At 38.5% G+C, this 14,860-nt stretch overlaps 1 protein-coding gene across 2 annotated transcripts in view; it reads left to right on the top strand.

Annotated features, from left to right (window-relative positions):
• PARP8 (poly(ADP-ribose) polymerase family member 8) overlaps positions 1–14,860 on the top strand; it is a 114,211-nt gene that overhangs the window by 75,387 nt on the left and 23,964 nt on the right. The window contains exons 11-15 of one of the 2 annotated variants that reach the window (XM_056514240.1): positions 51–176; positions 705–809; positions 2,298–2,862; positions 5,140–5,193; positions 5,297–5,392. In XM_056514240.1, coding sequence (XP_056370215.1) covers positions 51–176; positions 705–809; positions 2,298–2,862; positions 5,140–5,193; positions 5,297–5,392 — 946 coding nt within the window. The remainder of the gene's footprint in view (positions 1–50; positions 177–704; positions 810–2,297; positions 2,863–5,139; positions 5,194–5,296; positions 5,393–14,860) is intronic. The other variant, XM_056514241.1, reaches the window with a different exon arrangement.

Genomic DNA, 14,860 nt, shown 5'->3' with positions numbered 1-14,860 from the left:
ATAAGAAAACCTTTATTTTCAGAATTAAGATTATGTATCTTTATTTTCAGAATCATGCAGACGTTTGTTACACAGCAGTGGAAGAACAGTAAGGAAAAATCTAACTGTACGCACAATAAGAAGGTGTCTGACAAAAAGGTGAAATCCCCTCTGCACATCTTTTCTACATTGCGCAGGTAATTGCAAGGAAAAAGAGCTGTTATCACCATAAACTGTTCAAAATCCACAGCAGGCTTCACAAGGTGAAATCTTGACTGTTCTCCACGGAGAAGTTCGCTATTTATATCTTACCTCATGGGCTTCCAGTCCTTGCATTGCATGACTTCAGGAGTGAACTTGGAACTGCTGCAGCTTCTAAGATTATTAGAAGCCAGAGCATTTCAGTGCCTGGTTCTCTGAAACAGCCACGTTCCATCTAGAACTGGAAATAATTTTATTTTAACCTGTGTTTGTATTTTTATTTTATTTTTACTTGAATAGCAAGAATAAAAATACAAGTAATGCATAGGCAAGTAATACATATGTATAGCATATGTTATGTATATTTTTAAAACCTGTGTTTGTCCAGCTCTTTTTCTTTATACAGTATGCTTAGTTTTTTAAAACTAGGATGGTTATTAATGAAAGACTGATTTCTGAAGATGCTGAGCACCTCCCCTCTCCAGTGTTTGACTACATTAATGTTTTCCACTTCTGAAATGCAGGCACAGAATTTCAAAGAGAAAATGCATTAGAAAGCGTAAGAAAGAGTTTATGAATAGTTTGAATGAATTTGAATTTAATACGATTTCTGCCAGTTGCTCATACTCGTAAGTATATGTAGAATCAGGCTCTGATTTTACCTCTTTCAGGGTTGCTACTCTTTACTCTAGTGTGTTTTCTTGATTATGGAGAGTTGACAGATCACCCCTTTGATTCAGTTACTGAATTAGAATTGAATGCTTCTTTGAATATTCCTTCTTTTTGATGAATTTTGCCATTCTAAATTCAGGGTATGAAAAAGAGATAGGATACAGCAATCACTCAGATTGAAAAAGGAGGGAATGTTAAAGATGACAAAAGATTGTCTATTCAAAGGCAGAGGAGGAAAGATGTTTTAAGTAGAAGTCTTATCCATTCCCTACCACACCACACGCCACTGCCAAGCCCAAGGCTGTAGCTTGGGGTTTATTTTTATTCAAAAAGGGCATACAAAACCAGCCCATTCTTTTTTCCTCTTGGTTTAGGAGCTTATGTCCAGAGGTGGGTCAGCCCAAAGGACCCTCTCTGTCCCCAGGGCAGCATTCCTGCCCCCCATCTGCAGGAGGGTGACAGCGAGCCAGCTGCTCACAGTGAATCAGCAGCCTCATCCTCCACTGTCAACACTTGCTAACAGGGTGGGGAAACCTGCCAGCCTCTCCCCTTGGGCTTTTACTTCTCTATTTGACCAAAACAAAGGAAAACAAAACAAAAACAAAAACCAACAAACAAAGACGAAAAACAAACAAAAACTCAGCAACCCCCCCCCCCCCCCAGCTCTAAAGATTGGTGTTGCTTATAAAACATAGGAAAATGATTCAGCATGCCTGTTACATTTTCTTTTCAAGGACAGGTAAATGTGAACCTTACAGAAATGTGACAGCTTTTGTGAATGTTTTTTCATAAAAACCTTTTGTTCCTTTCTGCATTTGTAATTTAGGTCTCTCACATTCTCATTTCTGGTTTTACAGAGTTAGAATTTACGTATAACCAGAAAGAAGGGTATAAATTGTCTTTCAAAAAGTGCCCAGATTAATATGATGTTTTTAAAATAATGTCCTTTTTATCTGAATTAAATTTGATTTAATGTCTCCAAGTTTCACTACTCATTGTATCTTCCATTAGATTTTGTTATTCCAGAATACAATAACTTGCATGGGATCATGCCATGATCATTACATAGAAAAGTTTAATTTTGATAAGGTAAATGTGCTATAATAGGTGGATTTCGTTTCAAAGATAATTTCCTGAATAATTGGTTTGTTTTGAGACATAGAGATCTTCACAGAAAACTGTAAGGTCACAGCTCTGATTCTACCTAAGTAGTTAATTGTCGTTTTGATTGTTGAGCTCATGTGTAAATATTAGTAAATTGTTTGTTTTGGTGTTGGAAGATGTTTTATATACAATTGTTCATGTTTTAAAAGTTTGGGTTGCATTTATCTCTAGTGAAAAACATAAAGACAGGTGACACTTAAAAGTGTCTACATCTGTGTGATCTTGCTTGATTTGCCAGGATTTTGATTATTGTCCAACTTTGACATCTTCTTTATTCTAAGGTCGCCAAGTTATCCTCCACCTGGCTGTGGTAAAAATAAATCAAAACTGAAGTCAGAACAGGATGGCATCTCCAAGACTCACAAACTACTGAGAAGGACTTGCTCTAGCACAGTGAAGGCGGAGGATGTGTGTGCCACAAAATCTCACAGAACCTTTGGCCGCTCGTTGTCGAGTGACCCGAGGGCTGAACAGACAATGGCTCTTAGATCGCACAAACTGCTGAGTCGTGCTTGCTCTGCAGCTGTCAAGCAGGAGGAGTGCATCACTTTAAAGCCCCATAAGGTGTTGAATAGGTCGTGCTCTGGGGATCCTCGATGTGAGCACAACAGCACCTTGAAGCCCCACAAACTCTTAAGCAGATCCTACTCCAGTAACCTTAGAATGGAAGAATTGGATGGATTGAAGAATCACAAGTTGCTCAGCAAGACTTACTCCAATGCCCCTAAATCATCCAAAATGGAGCCTTTCAAGGAGTCCACCATGGCAGAGAGCAGGAGGCTCTCTCTTACCTCAGGGCTTATTGGTATCTTAACACCATCCTCATCATCACCTTCACAAGCTGCTGTGCGTAGTATTTTTTTTGTATTCTGCTCATTTTCCTCCTATTATTTTCCAAATGTGCTATTATGCTTTTTGTGCAAGGGCATTAATACTTAGGATATGTGTTAGTGACTATATTGGATATACTGGAAGACCAGAGCAGTGAAGTCAGCTTTTTAAGGAGGGCTCAAACAGCTGTGCATACACACATACTTAAGTTATGAAAGCAGAATTTGCTGGGGTCAGGACAGAGATTTTATGTGTTCTGTTGAATGCACAGCTGCTGGCCATGAGAAAAATTAAGTCACCCACTTCTTCCTTTCATACATCCTGCAGGAAAAAGGGAGAGAGTGCACTTCTGTGCTGCAAAATTAGGTTAGTTGCAGAGGACTTTCCTCATTTCCCTGCTTGCTTCAGTCAGGAAGCAACTGTCCATTAGATGGTTTGAGTGCCACACCACCTCTTCTTCTAGTCTTTGCATCTGCCATCATCATCATCATCATCCTCATCATCGTCACCACCATCATACTGGAATGAACTCAGTCATGGTTCCACTCACCTCTTGCACATTTGTGATTTGTGAAGGGTTAAACCTTCCAATGTGCTGAGGGGCATCAGAGGCCACACAAGGAGCTGAGCCTATGCTGACGCTCTTACTTTCCTCAGAGACATGGTCTATTGGGAAAACAGGGTAGCATATACACTTGCATTTAAGAAAGAGCTGTCAAAATCAGTTCTTCTGCCTATGCCTCTTAAAAGATTACTTTTTTTATTTTGGAAGGAAGAGTGGGTTTGTTTGCAGTCTTTCAAGGCAACGGCCTGTTTTTTTGTGTTTGATCTGGGGAGAAGTGTTTAGAAAATAGCTCTCTCCACTCCTTTTGCCTGGTGGTACCTTGGAAGCAGATTCTTCCTTCAGATGCTATACATATGTTTAAAATAGTGCATTCTAAAAAATGAAATGAGACTGTGTGTGCTATGTTTCATGGTAATTCAGTTTAGTATGCTTTAAGCTATCATCTTCAGATCTGCAGGCAGGGATACACTTCTGTAAGGTCATTTGTATGTATGCTGTGTGGCTGATTTATGTGATGTGCACAGCAAAATTAATTTAAGATGAGCCATCAGACTTTCTACCTGTTGCAGTTTAGAGATGCAGTTTTTTCTGATTCAGCAGAGGATGTATTAACATAGCAAGACTTTTCTCTCCTGACATTAATAGGAATAGTCCCTCTGTTTTTTATAAGATAATGAAAAGCTGACTAGGTTTCATTACTGATGTTATCAGTTGATAGGGAAGAAAGGCAAGCCCTGTTTGGCAGCTTATAAAAACTACTCATAATTTATTGCTCCAGTGCACTTACTTTGAGGGAAGATCATCACATACATAGTCAGATATAGTTTGACTGATGTTAGTGGAAGGGCATCAAGGGTCTATTTCACATTTTGTATGCAGGCACCAGATATATGGGTAGCCTGGCTGCCTAACTGCAATTTGAAATCAGTGGAATGTAGAAGTGATGAATCAAGATTCTGAGTTATCTTCAATTCTCAGCTAAAATAATAGAGTCTCATATATGAATACAAGTAGGATTGTTGCCTGGAAGGAAAATGGAAAAGCAGTTAAGCAATTAAGCAGTAGAGAAATTGAAGGAAATAGCCCTATTTTAAAAACCAGCCCAAACACTGTAAATAGAGCTGATCTAATTCTATTCAGAACAAGGTTTGTTTGAAATAGATGTCAATCTAGAGGGAAGTCTGAATCTTACTGACTCTTGTAACAGAAGTTACTTCTAATTTATGTTGTTGTCTGCTTAAAGAAAAAGAATTTGAGTAGTATCTGAGCATAAAGACCTCTTAGTGTGGTGTTAGTAGAAGTGAGACCTTAGTACATACAAAAGAAAAAGGTTTTCAGCTCTGCTGAGAGTTACAGTAGTCTTTCAAGCCTAAACGTGCAGCCCATATTTGGATAGGCAATACACAGTGAGAACATAGTGGAAGTTACCAAACATCAGTTTATTAGGATGGAGTGAAGGCACTGGTGTTTGAAGTTTCTCAGATGGTGAGCTACAAACCTTCATCAGACTTAAGAACTAGAAAAGAAATACTAAAAACCTACCCCATACTCAGTAAACAGTAAAAGGATTGATTATTTGATTGATTATATGCCTGGTTCATGCAAGTGAGAGATCTCTTTAAGTGCAAATTGTTTACATATTTACATGCAAAAACTTAAAACTTATTTTGCCATTTCCCTATGATTAGTCTGCCATCACTGAAGTTGCCTCAACTTTTCCCTTGCAGCAAAATTATGGTGCAAAATGCATTCCGGTGCGAGACCGTGGCTTTCTTGTGCAGGTAGGATGTCTTATCCTATTCATTTATGAAACACTGTGGAACATGAGCTGACTGTTAATTATTTTTAAGCAGATGTTGTTATTCTCATTTTCATTGTTCTCAGACTATTGAATTTGCTGAGCAGCGGATACCAGTATTGAATGAATACTGTGTAGTTTGTGATGAACCTCATGTGTTCCAGAATGGCCCTATGCTGAGGGTAAGTGGTGTGCTGGTAAACAGTGCATTTTATAGTGCCTTGAATAGCTGTGGACCATAGAAACCTGTTGGAAAACATGTTGAGTTATTTCAGATGGCTTTCATCCTAATACTCCTTTGAGATGCAAAAATATTAAGCATATTAATTAGATTTTGCTGTAAATTTGGGGGAAAAAGTCTTATAAGGAAGGGAGAGAGAAGTTAGGCGTGTGTCACACATAAATGTAAAGGGGCATTATTTTCACTGAACACTTGTGCTGCAGTAGTCACAGCCAGATAACAGAGAAGTGATTAGAGTGCTTTCCCAATCCTCTGGCATTCTTCTGAAAGCTTTGGGCACCTCATCTCTGAGCTTTTATCAAGCCACAACCATGGTATTTATATACACTGGTGTTAATGCCAGCACTGTGAAGTGCTTCTGACCTTGTTTTCCTCACAGGCTGCTGGAAAGAGCCATCCTCAAATGTGATAAAAAAGGCAGTAGAAGGAGATGCTCTGTGAAGTGCCTGATCTGGCAGTGACCCAGCCTAGAGACATTGCTGTGGCTCACTATCCCCAGTCTGGCCAGTTATCCAGCTCTTCCTTTCCTTCCTGTATGACCAGGAGCAGAATTTTGCCTGCTGGTCACTGTAGCCTCTCTCCTGCTGCTGGTGAATGCATGTTGTGGAAAAGAGTAAGATTGGTCATGAGAGACACACTGCCTGGAGCTGCTGAATCAGTGCCTTTGTGAAAGAGTATATTAACAGAATACAGTTCTTAGCTTTAGGACTGGTCTTGTGGTTTAGAATCCTCTGGTTTCACCTGCCCTTCATCCAGTAATGAAACATGAGTAACCATAAAAGACTAAAGCCATGGAAAACTAACTCCAGTGAGTGAATGGTTGGGCACCAGACAGTTTCTCCACAGTATGGCCAGCCAACTGCACATAAGCTGAAGCAGATCTTGTCTGTGATAATTCCATGTAGCTAAATTCAGGAGGGTTATTGCTCTGCCTGGTAGCAGCAGTCACCTCAGTGTCATTCCCAGTGACACTGACTGACACCAGGGTCGGGTGTTCTGACTGCATGCAGGGTGTGCAAGTGGTGGGATGGGTAAAAGCACATACATACCAGTTAACACTGCTTTAAGTCATGGTTAAACCCCTGTAGTTTTGGATATCCAATCAGTGTTATTTTTGCCTCTTCAATCTCATATCTATCTTTTAAAAGCAAGGTTTTCTGACAGATTTATCAGTAGCCAAAACTGATTAGAAGCCTGTAAAAAAGGTTCAGTTCCTTACTGTTTGTCTTTGAATGCACTGCTGTGTATATTACATACAACAAATAGTGATAAGACAAAATAAGTATTGTTTGAAGAATGATTAAAGTTTGAAAAACATAATTTAATTTATCTATTCATCTATTATCCATAGGTCAAAGGAAACAGTAGGATTTATTCTATTAAAAAAAAAAAAAAAACAGAATGGAAAGTTATCTGCTCTAAATGCAAAAGAATCTTAATTCCTTACTTCCCGCGATAAAGATTAAAATCAGTCTAAAATTTCTCAGAATTACTCTTTTATATCTTCAATTTAAAGAAGGGTCATTTTATAGCTATCAGTTTAAGCATATGTCAGCATTTCACAACAGAAGAAGCTGCAACCAAATTTGCCCCTGAATATATATTCATCAGTGCCTTTGAAGTAGCATAACCTGACAAGCTTGGCAAAAATGAAAGAATGCCATTATATAACCTAGGAAAAACTAGATACCAGGAAGAAATCTAGCATGCTCTATGTATGCTTGAATGACTCAATATAGAGCCATTAATGAGTTTTCAGTTCTGTAGAAGGTGAGAAAGGATCTCAGTTTGAATTGAGCATTAGCTTGCCCTAGAGTGTGTTAAGGAAATTTATGCTTCACTCTACTGAGAGCTCTAGCCAGGGGCAGCTTAAAGGAGACAGTTTGTGAGGTTTATATATGTGCTTCAGCTGAATACACACATACACATCCATGCATGCAAATATATATATATGTACGTACATATATGTATATATATATAGTACATATATATATATAATGTATATATGTATATAATAATATATAATATATATATTATTATGTGTGTATATATATATATAGTGTGTATATATAATGTATGTGAAGAGAAAGAGCATTTTCTCTTTAGTATCACTGCAGGAGCAGATCTCAGAAACTGAGTACTTTAGTGACAAGAATGCAGCAAGCTTTCATTTAAGGCAAGGCTACATGCAGTGTAGCCTAATTGAGGGTCCCTGGCCATTGTAAAGAGTTCTCTCTTTGGATACCACAGTGACCTCACCAGGTTTGATAACTCCTTGCCACGGAGTGCTTAGCAGGAATGTCCAGATCTCATTTTCCACAGATCCCTGCATCCCAAAGGCATAGGTTCTCTCTGTAGCAGGTTGTGTCACAAGAAGTGCCACAGACTAAATAACTCTGAGTCATTCACCAGTTTCTCCCTTTAAAGTTTAGTTCCTCCACACAGATGCACACAGTTTCATGTCTAGGTGTGGGAACTCTTAATGGTGAGCTTCCCTTCTGTATTTTGGACCTTCTTTTTTAACAGCAAAGACCTATGAATTTGTAAAAGCATAATAAAGTAATTGCTGAAAAGTTACTTTAATATGTATATAGGCGTGATTTTTCTGATCTTTTATGGAGTTTTATGAGGTTATATAGAAGCCACAGAGAGATTTGATCTTCTAATCCTCTCCTATGTCAGCCTGGTGCCTTTCCTGAACTATAGTGTAGTTTATTAATTTTCTTAAATGCAGTTTAAAAAATTCAACAATTGCCATCACACAACAATCACAATTTTTTAGTACTGAGAAATGCTATACCTACTTACAAACTCTTATGCTGTACGTAGTTTTTTGTGCTGGTTATTACTGACTCATGAAATTCAGAAATCTCATCCTCACAACAGCTGAAGAAACCATCTGAAATAGAGAGATAAAGTTTTTTCTTTCTGTAGGCTATCATTTTATCTTAGTTATAAAGTATCTTTAAATCAATCTCTCTCAGCAAACTTTCTTCTCAGTATTGTGTTTCATTTTCCCAAACTAATTTTTCTAGGGGAGTAGTCAGGCTTTAATGTCTATTTCAATCTAAGTTTATTTAAATCTTGACATCTTTTTTCCCATAAGATAACAACCACTTGATGACAACAAGATGTCTCATTTTGTATGGTTTTGTTTAGGCACTTTATCCAAATGGCAGATGTATCACAGTATGGATGATTCTGTTGCAGAACAGCTTCATGACACGATTGAGTGTTTGACTTGATTTTACAGTGGATATCTGTCTTCCTCCAGAGCCCTCAGTAATTATCTGATCATGCAAATATTCTCTGCTGGTTGAGGGACCCTGTTGTACATTGAAATCTTTGGGTGTTGTTAGGCCTTCTTGGTCCTTTATTGAGGATAAATAAAGGGGCTGCTTAATCTGCTTAGTGAAGATGAATAAGTAAGAAATTCTTATATTTCTCTTAGGAATTTCTTTACAGAGTAAGGTGAGTATCTTTGAGAATAACCAGTTTTCTTTTGAGCTCCAGAATTCCCTGAAATACAGAAGACCAGAGTTAAATACTCAATTTCACAGGTTTGTGTATGTAGAAAACAAAACAGATTAGGCAGATGGGGTGACCTTAGAACGTGCCCAAACCTAATGCCCTCACAAGGAACTGCACCTGTATTACTGTGAAGGGGAAGAACAAAGGTTTTCTTGAATTGAGGAAGGAGTCTTGGAAGAGTACTGTAAAACATCACAAGGTTGTAACACTCTTCTTTGTAAAGGCCCATGGCCCACTGCTTTATTCCATCTGCTTTAATAAAACAACACAGAAGTAAATAGTCAATGTTTTCCTGTAAGTATTCACACCTTTTCCAGATAAGATGGGGGTGAATGAAAGTTCTCATCATACCATGTTTCTTTTGTATTTATTTCAAAGATACAGTGAGATCTAAGGATTATTTGTGGTGTACCAGAAGTTATAAAAGCCAAATTGGATGTTTAGAGAGATACACTTATATAATATGAGTACCACCAAAATCAGAAAATTACTCAGAATCACTGTGTGGAATGATTTGCAGTTGTTCTGCAAAGCAGAGGAAAAAAATGTGATGAATACATGGTTCCTAAGAATAAAAAATATATTTAAGCTCTTACATGACATGGACCAATACTATTTGATGCAGTAATTTCTAATGATGATAGGAAACCTGTATATTTCACTTTTCACAGAAAGATTAAGAAACAGCTTTGAAATCATTAGGAAGAATTGGGACAGCAGTCAGTACATCCAAACATCCTTAACTCATACAGAGAATCACAGGGCATCCTCCTGCAAGGCACTGTGCTACACTGCTCTCAGGACCTCTGCCACCTTCTGAGGTAGCTCCTTGTTCCATTTTGAAAAAGGGGGAAGTGAAAGGTCAAACAGAGGTTTCATGGAGTAGACAGACAGAAGGCAGACATGGTAAATCTACTGAAAAAAGTAAGGGTACGGTCCTTTGAATTATTACCCTCAAGTTCCTGTCTTCGAGTTTGTTTTCAACAGAGAAGTTGTTTAGATGAGTGAGAATGGGCTGTTATTTCTAATTAATGGCTGGGTTTGGATTCTTTCAATAACATATTGTGAAATGCTTTTTTTTCTCCTAACATTTTCAATCATTTGGTATTTCATTCACATCCGTGTTGTTGAAATAGTTACATAGATTATCCTGATTTCTGTCAAACTGCAATATTAGATTAAATATTAGAAATTAATTTAGGAAAGGTGAATGACTTCTAGAAAACCCATTCTGAAGTACTGACATACTCTTGCATGGGGCAAGTGTCTCTAGGGAAAAATTCCTGAAACTGGAATTTTCATTCAAAATTCATCCACTGGCTTTTGAAGATCTCCAAGAATGGAGAGTACACAGCCTCTTTGAGCAACTTTTTATAATGCTTGCTAAAACTTTAGAAAAATCTTACTTCAGCTTTATCTAAAATTTTGGATGAAGTTTAGATAAAGCTAGTCCTGTATGAAAGAATAAAAGTACTGACTGACTTCTAAAGGTCCTTTTCAACCATCTGTTTTGGTTCATCTAGCTAAAAAATGTATTTTTCAGAGCAGATCTAAGAATGTAATAAAGAAACCTAAGCATTATTTGGTTCAATTTTAGAAGACTATTAGCTTTCTTTAGTGCTGTATGAAAGTCTTCCTTTTATTATTACTATAATATTCTAGGGAAGGACTAAGTTGCATTTTAATGGTGCAACACTTTTGCTGCTATAACAGCAAAGAATAAGTTTTAGGAATTCAGCATATACTTTTATTACAAACATTTAATGTAATGAGATCACAAGTCATTAACAAAAGTGGTTATTATATTTAAGGATCTGATTTTAAAAAGTGTAATAAATATGAGATATATTTGAAGACTGGAGTAAAGAATATGTCAGTCCTTTCTTTAAGATGGGCAAGAAGGAGAGGATCCAGTAAACTCCACTCTGGTCACCCTCACCTTGATCTGTAGGAAGGTGATGAAGCAGCCAAGGCTCAAAACCATCTCGAGGCACATTAAGGACAAGAAAATCCTCTCAAAGAGTCAGCATGGTTTCACCAGTGGGAATTGATGCTTGACTGACTTGATTAAACTTCTCTGAGGAAGCGACTGGTGCGGTGGATGAGGGAGAGCAGTGGGTATTGCCTGCCTGGACGTGAGTAAGGCATTGGCAGTGTCTGCCATAAGATCCTTTTAGACAAGCTGTGGGGGCATGGGCTGATTGAGGAGGTGGGGAGGCAGAGTGGAAACTGGCTGGATGTCTGGGCATGGAGAGTGATGTTCAGCTGTGTAAAGTGTACTTGGGGGTCAGCAACTCATGGTGTACCCCAAGGGTCAGTAGTGGGTCCAGTCCTGTTAGTACCTTCATTAATCACCTGGATGATGGTGCAGACTGTATCATCAGAGCTTGTTGGTGATGGAAACATGGGAGAGGTGTGTGGTGCTCCAGAGCAATGGGTGCCTTTCAGAGGGACCTTGGGAGGCTGGAGCTGCCAGGAGCATCCTGCAGTTCAGCAAGGAGTGCTGCAGCTGGGGAGGAACAAACCCAGGTATGCTGGGGTTTGTGTGTGCTGGGGGACACCCAGCTGGAAAACAGCTTGGCTTGGCCAGAAAAGGACATCTTGGACACAAGAAAGCAATGTGCACCTGTGGTATGGAAGGCTGATGGTATTCTGGGCTACATTAAACAGTAGAATTGTCTTTGTGTGTGGAGAGATGTGATCCTGCCCCTGCTCACAGCCCTGGTGAGGCCACACTGTTCCATTCTGTGCTCCTAGCAAAGAAAGGGATGGTGCTAATGGAGAAAGTCCAGGGAAGGGTCACTGAGATGAATAAAGAGGCTAGAGCACATCACAGGAGGAAAGGCTGGGAGCCCAGGAAAAAGAAGGCACAGGTGGGATCTTCCTGATGTCTATAAATATTTGAAGGAAGGGTGCAGGCCCTTTACGGTGGTGTTCAGTGACATGACAAGAGGCAGAGGATGCAACCTGAAACACAGGAGGCTTCAGTGGAACAACAGGAAACACTTTTTAACCTTTTCTGAAGGTGACTGAGCATGGGAAGAGGTTGCCCAGGGAGGCTGGGGAGTTCACATCCATGGAAAAATTCAAAGGCTGTCTGTTCAGGGCAGCTGGCTCCAGATGACTGTGCTTGAGCAGGGATGTTGGACTAGATGACCTGTGGAGATCCCTGCCAACCTCAATCTTTCTGTAATTCTTTGATCTTATTCAGGTTTTACATAGTGCAATTTGTAAAGCTAATGTCTATCTTGCTGTTCTGTGCCTTTCCAAATTCCTCATTTGCAAATACTAAGGCCATTGACAGAACAGCATGACTGAATGGGTTTTAAAGACCTGTGAAAGAATTATACAGGACAAAATAATCTCAGAATATATTCAATAGGGTAATTAAATGACCATCTGTGTATAATTTTCTTTTTTTTTAGTAAGGAGGTCTCTCTAGAGTGCCATCTTGTGTTGAAACCTCAGAATGAGCACTCCTCAGAACAAAGAAGGAATTAGTTTAAAAAAAATCAACAAAATTAAATATTACTAGTTTCTAGTTTTAGCTAGTTTCTTTGAAATTTGTACCTTGGTGCATACATTTCTGCTGTTTAATATTTTCCTGTAAAATATGAACAGTAGAATACCATAAAGTAATATTTGAAATACCTGTTCTTATTATTTAGCTGTAAAAATAAGCACAGTGCTGTAATTATGATTAATTTTTTCCATTAGTAAGCAGCTTGAAAATGTTTTTCATCCCAAAGTGCTCTCAGTTATGTTTTGTTTGCTGTGGGTGAAATCTTGCCCTCGGTGGGTTCATGTTGACTTGAAGAGGTCTTGAATTTCTCTGTGCTTTGAATTCAAGTGTTAGACACCATTGAAAACACAGAAGCATTGAGTATGCTGCTTAGTACTGGGACATTTCTTGAACAGAATAGACATCACTGAACTGTGGAGAAAATTGTAGGTGTACAATATGTTTAGTCAGACTGAAGTTAAGCCAAGATGCTTATGGAATTCCAGGACTTTTGTGGAATAAAGCTGTGATCTTTCTAATCCTTATGCCACAATATAGATTGTTTTATCTCTTTTTTATGAAAAAAGCCTTTCCAGGTACAATCTGAACTGTAATAGAATAGATTTCAAATATTTTGAAATTTGACAGAGTAAAATGACTGCAGTATAATTTTTCCTGCTGCCAGCAAGTTACCAAGTGCACTTTGCCCATCTAGCATTCTATAAAGCTCGTTTGGTCACAGTTTCTTTCTATATCTGTGAAGTAGAAATATATTTTTTTTAAGTATGTAAGATGCATAAAAAATCACAGAAAATCACAGAAAATAAAATTTGAATGAGTCAAAACAAAGCCAAGCAGAGCAAGTGCCATTTCTTACTCAGCCACAGTCTACTCTCATCTTTCTTCAGGTTGTATCTCATCACACTGTGTATCTCCCATGTCTTTGAGCAGCGTATTCCAAGTAACATATGAATATTGAGAGACTATGTAGAGAGTTTCCCTTACAGTAAAACCCAGAGCTGGTGTGGTGGAAAGTAGGAAACAGAACAGAGATTTGAAGTTCTATTTTGTCTCCTTGTCTGTTGCTTTCATTAAGAAAAGCGGGATAGTCACTAATGGTTTCACCTCCACCATTTATTATACTTGTTGTGTGTCAGGCAGTGAGTCTTCCCCAAAGCATCTCCTGTTAGATCAATAGTTTTTAAGTGTGTCAGTCATGTTACAGCCTCGTTAGTGTCTGTGTCAGATCCCTCAGAACACAGGAAAGCGACACATGGCACTGAGCACAGCTGCAGCCCACATTAGAAAGTTGCTAGATTGATACAAGCTAATAAAGTTCCAGCTACTTCAAATTGAAAGATTGTCTAGAAAATATTTTAGGTAGTGTATTAGTCCAAGAACCAGGATATGTCATAGTGTGTCGGGGGTTTGTGTGTTTGCCAGTCTCAGTCACTGCAGAAAGAAATGACATTTGCATTGTGACACGCAGGAACTCTGTTCTTTTTTCACCACAGCAGCAGTTGGGTGGGAGCTCCTGATCACACAAAAAATGGGGGTGGCCAAAGGAAAAGTCTGAAAACTTCAAACATTCAGAAGATGCTCTCTGGTTCTGTCATTGCCTTCTGCCTCCAAGCATTTGCAGTCTCAGGTTAACTGCCCATGTCTCATTTTTTTCTGGTTTTTCCCCACTGGTGTTCTGATCCTCCTAATAGTGTTACAGCACCAGTGATCTTCACTTAGCTAGTAGTTCTGTGAAGACTAATAGCTTTATGTTAATTTTCTATTTTCAAGAGAAAAAATTAAGTCTGTGTGAGACCCTGGTAGCTGCTGTTGCAGAGAGGAGTTACAGTTGCCTTCTTCAGGAAGTGAACAACAAAGTCCTCGAGCCAGTCAGTTCATATCCTCAAGGTGGTGGTTGTAATCTGTGGAGCTGTGTGTACCTAGGACGAAATACATGTTCAGAAATAAATGTTTAAGTGTCTAAGCCCTGTTTTGTCGTGTATTTTTCTCTTGAAAACAATGGAAGATAGTAATCCAAGAAAAGATTAATTAAGATTAGTCTTTCCATTTCTGGCTCCACAGTAAGAATATATCTATATTTCATGGACAGACACAAAAATTCTTAGAAAGTTTAGCTTGTTGAGTATTACATATAAATGAACCACAGTAAGATTATCCAAAGGTGACATTGGAACAACATAGCTTTTATAAATGTGTCAGTGGTATTCTTGTTTGTTTAGTGTTGCCAGGGACATTTCTCATATTTATGATCCATCGTGAGAAAAATGCTGTTCCTGTCCCAAGGGCTGGCATCCTATGACAAGAGAGGACACCATAAAGAGAAACCACACTATCAATATGCAAAACATTATCAGC

This window comes from Oenanthe melanoleuca, chromosome Z (genome assembly GCF_029582105.1).
Source record: "Oenanthe melanoleuca isolate GR-GAL-2019-014 chromosome Z, OMel1.0, whole genome shotgun sequence".
Lineage (NCBI taxonomy): Eukaryota > Metazoa > Chordata > Aves > Passeriformes > Muscicapidae > Oenanthe > Oenanthe melanoleuca.
This window is presented reverse-complemented; position numbering and strand designations above follow the sequence as displayed.